At 45.7% G+C, this 7790-nt stretch overlaps 1 protein-coding gene across 1 annotated transcript in view; it reads right to left on the reverse strand.

The window, feature by feature from the left end:
* Positions 1-560: 560 nt before the first annotated feature.
* Positions 561-7790, reverse strand: part of LOC105526803 (nodal modulator 1-like) — an 8266-nt gene continuing 1036 nt past the window's right edge. Inside the window, exons 2-4 of the mRNA XM_011962908.1 lie at positions 4832-4937; positions 4498-4648; positions 561-597 (exon numbers count right to left, since the gene is read on the reverse strand). Of these exons, the coding sequence (XP_011818298.1) occupies positions 561-597; positions 4498-4648; positions 4832-4937 (294 nt within the window). The remainder of the gene's footprint in view (positions 598-4497; positions 4649-4831; positions 4938-7790) is intronic.

The raw sequence follows: 7790 nt of genomic DNA on the forward strand, positions 1-7790 counted from the left end.
GGGGTTTCACCATGTTAGCCAGGATGGTCTCGATCTCCTGACCTCGTGATCCGCCTGTCTCGGCCTCCCAAAGTGCTGGGATTACAGGCTTGAGTCTTCTTATCTTTAATAATACCCTATACATGATTTAGATCCCATTTTCCATGTGAAGCAAAATACATGCTTTTAAATTTAACTTTACTAGTAATCAAGGAGAGGTTTCTCCCGTGGCTCACATCCATAAAAACAAACAAACAAAAACACAACTTTTGTTCTTTAGAACCATCTTCTCAGCTGGACTTGCTTTTCTATTAATGCAGCATTTTTACCTTCACAAATCACTTCTCTTTAGAAATGCAACATTCACACTGTAAAGTCATGGCCAGTGAATCTGTTAAATATGCACAGAGTCAAAATCTGTGACGTTGAAATGAAATCTAAAGGTGAATCAGTGACTTAGAAAGAATTTTTTCTTACCTGGCATTCTCCCACCACCCACCCCTTTCTCTGTGAAACAGAGACTATCCCCTATGAAAGCCTATGAAAGCAAGGCATGAGACTAGAGTCAGTGTAAAGGTACTTTATTCGTAAAGCAATTTCAGGGAAAAGGAGTCAAACCTGAAAAAAGTAAAGCAAAAGAGGAAGAAAAGAAAATACAAGGGTGTATTAACCATGCCTTTTTATTTTTTGTATTTCTGATGCTTTGATATCTGGGCCTTTGCTGACCCTAGAGGGACTGCCCCTCTCAAAGTTAGCCCATTCCCAGAGATAGCTGGTAAGAGGTCTCCTGGGACCGTGTTTTTCATATGCCAACAAACCGATGCCCCCTGATGACTCCCTCATTTAATGGTTTTTTTACTCCACACCATTATTCTCCTGCTCCAATACCCCTAGGACCAGGTACTATATTGTTACAGTCAACCCCCACACAGGAGAGCCTGCTAAAATTATTCCAACCAGCCAACCCTAACCCTTTCTGCCCTGCTTATCCTACCTGGTCCATTCTTTCCTGAAACACACACACACACACACACACACACACACACACTAAAAGCCCTTGCCCATGGCCCACTCCCACTTTCTGATACCTAGTATCCTGGTACTTTCCCATGTGGCCCTGCATGGTGTGGGAACTGTGGAGTAATGCACTATCTTTGCAATGGAAGTCCCTCTTAAGCTCTTGGCCTCATCATACTTGAAAAATAATAAAACCTACATTTTAAAACAAAAGGTATGTTACCTAAATTGTTATGCTGTATGGACAACTAGGCATCAAATTAAGCAATAACTTAAGCATACCCGGAGAATGACCCTACGGTCTAAGAAGAATGTGTGTTTATAGTTTTCAGGCTAAGGACAGAGATTTTCTCCTTATCTGTAAAGCACAGCTGAATCCCTGGCCCATTCACAGGATGTGCAAGGAACCAAGGACCTTTGGGGTTAAATGGAGGTTGCCAGGTGGGGGGTGCTAGATGAAGATGCTGTGTAAACTGTATGAGTTTTACAACAACAGCCATTATACAAATCTAGCTGGCTGCTCCAGGACCTGCCCCATATGTAAATCCTCGATAAATCCTGTGTGTTGTTCACTGGCTCTGGGGGTCTCTTCCTCACCCTCTCCAACACAGTTCCTTCCTACTGGAGTCAATACGGGGTCTGGCACAACAGAACTGAGTAGGGTGCATCCGTTTACTGCCTCCTGTCCTCTACTGTCAAGAGTCCCCATGGGGCACTAACATCAACAGGACTCCAAAATTTCCTGTGTGAGTGCTCAAGTAGGTTTCCAAGGACATTTCCCACCCTGGCTTCAGCACAGGAAGACAATGCAGCTAAGGCCAGGTTACACCTCCATTAAACCAGTTTCTACAACAGGGACATGAATAAAAGATGGGCTCCATAACTTACGGTAAGGAAAATGGATCTGCTTTGGTCAAGAATAGGCCAAGGCCGATATCTGGGCCAGCGTGACTCAGTGAGTTTGGAGTGCAGGTGCATAACTCCGCTTGTTATATAACCTGCTTGTGTAAGTTCACACTCAGCTCTGAGCCACCATTGTCTGTAAAAGGTATAACTGCCCTGCTGACACTGTACATGTGTCTTGTGCCCAGGGAGAGACAGGGTGAAACTGCTGGCCCTGTAAGGGAGACCTGGCCCTCTTGCAGTCAGACAGGAGGGAGCCAGAAACCAGTAAGCATGCCAGAGAGTGTGGCTGTAAGTGTGAGAGTGGCAGGAGCCGCAGAGCAGGAGCAGGCAGCCAAGACAAGGGTAGACAGTGTGAGAATGCTGCTGAATAAAACCATATTTCATCTGCCTACAGCCCCCAAGTGTTCTTTCAGCTATCTGCCACCTATCCACCCACTCCCCTCAGACCTCAGCATGGGCTGGAACCTGACACTTGGTGTGACACTTACGTAGTTCAGATATTCTTGTGTCTTTACTAAATCAAATCTCCCAGTAATTTTTCAAATGCTAGCAAGCTACAGTCTCTACAAAAGGCTTAGAGTTTATGGAACAAGCTGCAGTCACTTGAGCTGAAACTGGTCCTGAGATAGTAATTTACAGGAATCATGTCTCTCCTCCACCACCTGACATCCCCCACCTCACTCAGTTTCACCTAGTTTGGGTTGCTTACCTAGTAGAACAACCCAGACCTTAATTCCTAAGGGACTCAACCATGATTTGCTGCACATTTTTTGTTGTTGGAATTGCTATTATTGCCTATATACAGTTATCGCTGGACACAGAGTGCCCAATGCTGCCTCAGTGGATCTCTTGGGTTCCAGGTGTACTCTTTCCTGTCTCCACTATGCAGCAATTACCTTTAACAGTTTAATAACTGTTCCTTGCCTGTTGATCTACCAGTATAAGTGACGGTGACTAGGTGGTAGTCACAGCTTTAAGTGTGTTGAAAGCCATGCTGTGTGCCCTAGTGGAAATGATTCCCCTAGAAACCAGGATATCTAGCTTGGCAGAACCTACATGTTCAGAGATGGGAAATACAAGTTCTGCAACTGGATTTATTTAAAATAATGGCAAGAAAGGCTCATGGGCAGCATCACTTGATCCCAGGACTCATATACTGTAGCAATTGACATCACCTAGCAATCAGCATCATGTGTCAGCTGTGGGCTCAACATGGATATCCCATCCTGGAGCACCAAACCCAAGTTGAGTTCCCAAGAAGACCCCTAAATTAAGATTTTAATTGGCAATTTCACCGTTCTTAAGTGGCTGCTTATAAGTGATGTCTTACATGGCAGGACCAATGAGTACTGTGTCAAGACCAGTAAGACACTCTTTTGATAATGGATCCTCTTGTGTAAGATATTGTTGTGAAGGCAGCATGCTGGTAATCAGGAATTTTGTAGGCCTATGGATGGTAAGGAAACTGGAGCTGCTATCAGTCTGATAAGGATACCTTGCAGGGTAGTAGGGTTCCATGATGATCGACTCACCATCAAGAGATTGCTGCTTCTCTCTAATGGATGTTGTCATTTAGAGGACTTAACCTCATTCTCTGTTGGCAGGTTTGTCATTCAGCTGTGGCTGTAGCAAAATCATGATTGGCCAGAGGGTGCACAGGCTATCGGGCACATGCATGGCTTCATGATCCCTCAGTTAATTGGCTCACTCTTCTAGCATTGTAGTAGCTGGCAAGTCATATATGGGTGTTGAATGCTTGCTCTTTAGAAACTTTTTCTGGAGGATGTGATAAGAGAGTGGGCTTACGATCGACTCCCATAGGTCCATCCACATGACTGCCCTAAGTTTTTGTTTCTGCTTTTCAATTTTGTTCCTTCTAATCTTATGATCAATCAGTCAAGACACTTATGCTGCCCAGAGTTTAGATATATATGTACCTCAGTTATTTCTCTCTCCATTCAAATTGAAAGAGCAAATACATTTCTTGCAGCTTTGTTCACTGGGAGAATTTCCTTTTGTAGACATCCTTTAAGTCTACCCCAAGTGAGATGGCATGTAGCAGTATTCCTTTTTTGGCAAGAATGCTGATAACTAGCTGGCTTTTTCTTCAAAACAAGCCTGGGGGTTTTCCTTTTTAGTCAAAATTTTCAGGTGAGGGACTAAATGTAAATTAAGTGGCCGGGGTTGGGAGTGGCTCAGGCCTGTAATCCCAGCATTTTGGGAGGCTGAGGTGGGTGGATCACTTGATGTCAGGAGATCAAGACCAGCCTGGCCAACATGGTGAAACCCTGTCCCTATTAAAAATACAAAAATGAGCTGGACATGGTGGCAGATGCTTGTAATCCCAGCTACTCAGGAGGCTGAGGCACAAGAATCATTTGAACCTGGGAGGTAGAGGTTGCAGTGATTCAAGACCGTACCACTGTACTCCAGCCTGGATGACAGGGCAAGACTCTCTCTCAAAAAAAAAAAAAAAAGTACTAATCTTTCTTAAGTTCTTAAGCTCAGCAAAGACACACAGATCACAGGTCATTTTGTTTTACATTGGCTGCCAGCATAAACACTGGCACTTCCAAATCCACACAATAAGCTTACCCTGTTGCAATAATGTCAGCCAGCTGAGGTGTGTTCGGTGCAATTTTGATGGTGACCGTTTCAAAGTAGAGGTGCTCTTTCTGAGCGTGGATGGTGTATGTCCCTGTGGTTATGTTCTCAAGGCGGAATGAGCCATCAGCTTTTGTTTTAACTGTAAAACAAAAACACACAAACAGAAGATAAGCCAAAAACAACTGTGTATCCTTACATGTACACCAGAATACTTGAGACCAAAAGCTGCCATGTTTTCATATAGTCATCGGTTCCTTTACATTTCTCTCTGTGATCCAGAAAGAGCGCTGGTCAGCAGCCCAGGGCTGCTGTGTCAGCCCACCTTTGATTTGGTTATTCAGGGTGACAACTGCTTCTGGAACACCATCTCCTTCGGGTCCGTTCAAGACCCTCCCAGTGACAGAGAATCCCATGACGTGGAACACGGGCTAGAAAACAAAGAACAGGAAGAAGGTGCTCAAAGGTGCTCCTGTGCCAGAGCCACGAAGCCTCCTTCTGCTGCGCCGGCCATCGCCCACCATGTCTGCTCCTGCCGCCCACCTCCCAACCCTCAGTCCCCCAGTCCTGTATGCCAGCCGGGCTCCGTCTCACTTTACCCACATCTGTCTTCTCTGTTCTGTTCCCAACACACTGCTGAGTGTCAAACAACAGAAGAGAAAAGGTCTAGAGACTTACTTTCCTAGTTAAAAGGTCATTGACTCAGGCTTCTAAAAGCCCTCCACCCTTAACCCTGTGCCCTCTCCTCTCCTCCAGATGCCCCCATTTTGGTGAACCACGTCTTCCTCCAGTCTCCGATGCACACCCCAGCATCACTTTGGACACCCCCTCCCTACTCCTCCAGCATCCATTACTCCTGCGGATTCCACCTCTGCAAGGTCTCACATGCTCCCTTCTGTCTTTCCACCACGGCCTGAACACAGGTCCTTATGAAATCCACCTAGGCCAGGCGCAGTGGTTCACGCCTGTAATCCCAGCACTTTGGGAGGCCGAGGCAGGCGGATCACTTGAGGTCAAGAGTTCAAGACCAGCCTGGCCAACATGGTGAAGCACTGTCTCCACTAAAAATACAAAAATTAGCCAGGTGTGGTGGTAGGAGCCTGTAATCCCAGCTCCTCGGGAGGCTGAGGCAGGAGAATCACTTGAACTCGGGAGGCAGAGGTTGCAGTGAGGCGAGATCACTTCAGCCTGTGCAACACAGCAAGACTCTGTCTCAGAAAAAAAAAAAAAAGAAAGAAAGAAAAAAAGAAAAAAAAGAAATCCACCTAGACCACCCTCCTCCATCCCCATCACTGGCTCACACGGGGTCCCATGCTCCGTGCCTGTGTCTGTGCCCCACTCGCCTGTGAGCAGCACACCTGTGCTTTCTCTGCAGTTACTGCAGCCCTGATCTGTGTATCCTCAAGGTCACCACTGCTAACCTAGTTTAATACCTTCATCAAACTTACCAGTATCTGAAATGTCCTTGTTCGATTTCTTAATTGTCTCCCTCCTACTAGCATGTTACCTCATGAAGACAGGGACCTTTTCTGTCTTAGTCACCTGGTACACAGCAGGCACTCAAAAACTGACTCATGAATGAATGAATGTGTGCATGCACGTGTGCAACAGCATCTGAGATGAAGCTTTAAATAATGAAATGACTTCCTTTTTATGCCGGTAGCCCTTCTTTTTTATTTTATTTTTATTTTATTTTTTCAGCAAATGGTTTCTTACTGATGGTCTCACATGACAGATATTCCTTCTTGATCTTTCCAAAAAGACATGTTTCATTCCATCTAATACCTACTTATTAATTCACATACGTACTCAACAAATATTTTTACTGGGCACCTACTATGTGCCAGGTGCTGAATCACATGTTAGGAAAACAGTAAAGGATAAGACACTCACGGTTCTGGACCTCAGGGAACTTACAGGGCCCCATTCCCTGAAATTCCATTCATCATTTTCAAAATCTGTATTTGGCTGTAATCTGGGAATAGCTGTCTATGCTCACCAGCCCCCATCCTTCTCTGCAAGCCACGTGAAGCAAACTAAAGGCTTCATCTTCTCACTCTTCTCTTTCCCCTCCAGGGTACAGGAGAACGGTCAAATACTCCACTGAATCTTAAAAAGCAGAGTCTGCACCCCACTGTGCATGTGACCTAAAAGCCCGCTCCTGCCAGTTTAAGCTATTTCAACACAGTACTTTCAAATGTAATATAAAAAGAAAATGATTAAAATATAATTTCTTCAATAATTCTAACACTGGGTGGTCCACTTAGGAGAGACTGTTATTTTCTTTTGGGATTTGCTCTAGCTAGCCAATTTTCTACAATAACCATTTCCTATTTCTGTAATGAACGGAGACATAAGTGAGATGAAAAATACATTTACCATCTATGTAAGGGTCTAGGCAGTTTATCAAGCCACGTATCACACTGCCCATTCCTACCACCACGGTCCAAGCTCTGCCAGTTCTCACCTGGTTTACGGCCATGGCATCCCAACTAGTCCCCCACTTCCACCCTGACACCCTGCAAACTCTCCTCAACACAGCCGCCAGAAGGAACCGCTCCTCTGCTAGGAACCTTTCAGTGGCACCAATTCTCACCCATAGTTATAGGCAAAGTGGCCCACCAGGCCCTGCACGATTTGCCCCGTCACCTCCCTGAACCTCGCTCCACCTCCTCCTTCCTTGCTCATTCCCTCCACTCCAGCCACCCTGGCCTCCTTGGGGTGCTCCAGACTCTTCGGCACACTCCTGCCTCAGGACCTTTGCATGTGCTGTTCCCTCAGTCTTACACACTCTTCCTGCAGGAGTGAAGTATGGTTCTCTCATTCTTTCCCTTCAGGTTGTTGCTCAAATGTCACCTTCACAGGGAGGACTTCTCAAAAACACCCTATGTACAACTGCAACCCCTGTCTCCACCCTGATACTGCACGATCTCCTTTCTTCATTTATTTTTCTAGAGAACACTTATCACCTTCTACTGTACTTTCTAACTTATTCATCTATACATGTATGGACCCTTCCTGTCATTAGAACATGAAGTCTAGCCAGGTGCCGCGGCTCACACCTATAATCCCAACACTTTGGGAAGCCAAGGCGGGCAGATCACTTGAACCCAGGAGTTAGAGAACAGCCTTGGCAACATGGTGAAACCCCATCTCTACGAAAAATACAAAAATTAGCTGGGCATGGTGGTACGCGCCTGTGGTCCCAGCTACTCAAGAGGCTGAGGTGGGAGAATCACTTGAGCCCTGGAGGCAATGGTTGCAGTGAGCTGAGATCACACCAC

The sequence above is a fragment of the Colobus angolensis genome, unplaced genomic scaffold (genome assembly GCF_000951035.1).
Source record: "Colobus angolensis palliatus isolate OR3802 unplaced genomic scaffold, Cang.pa_1.0 Scaffold6, whole genome shotgun sequence".
NCBI classification, from domain to species: Eukaryota; Metazoa; Chordata; class Mammalia; order Primates; family Cercopithecidae; genus Colobus; species Colobus angolensis.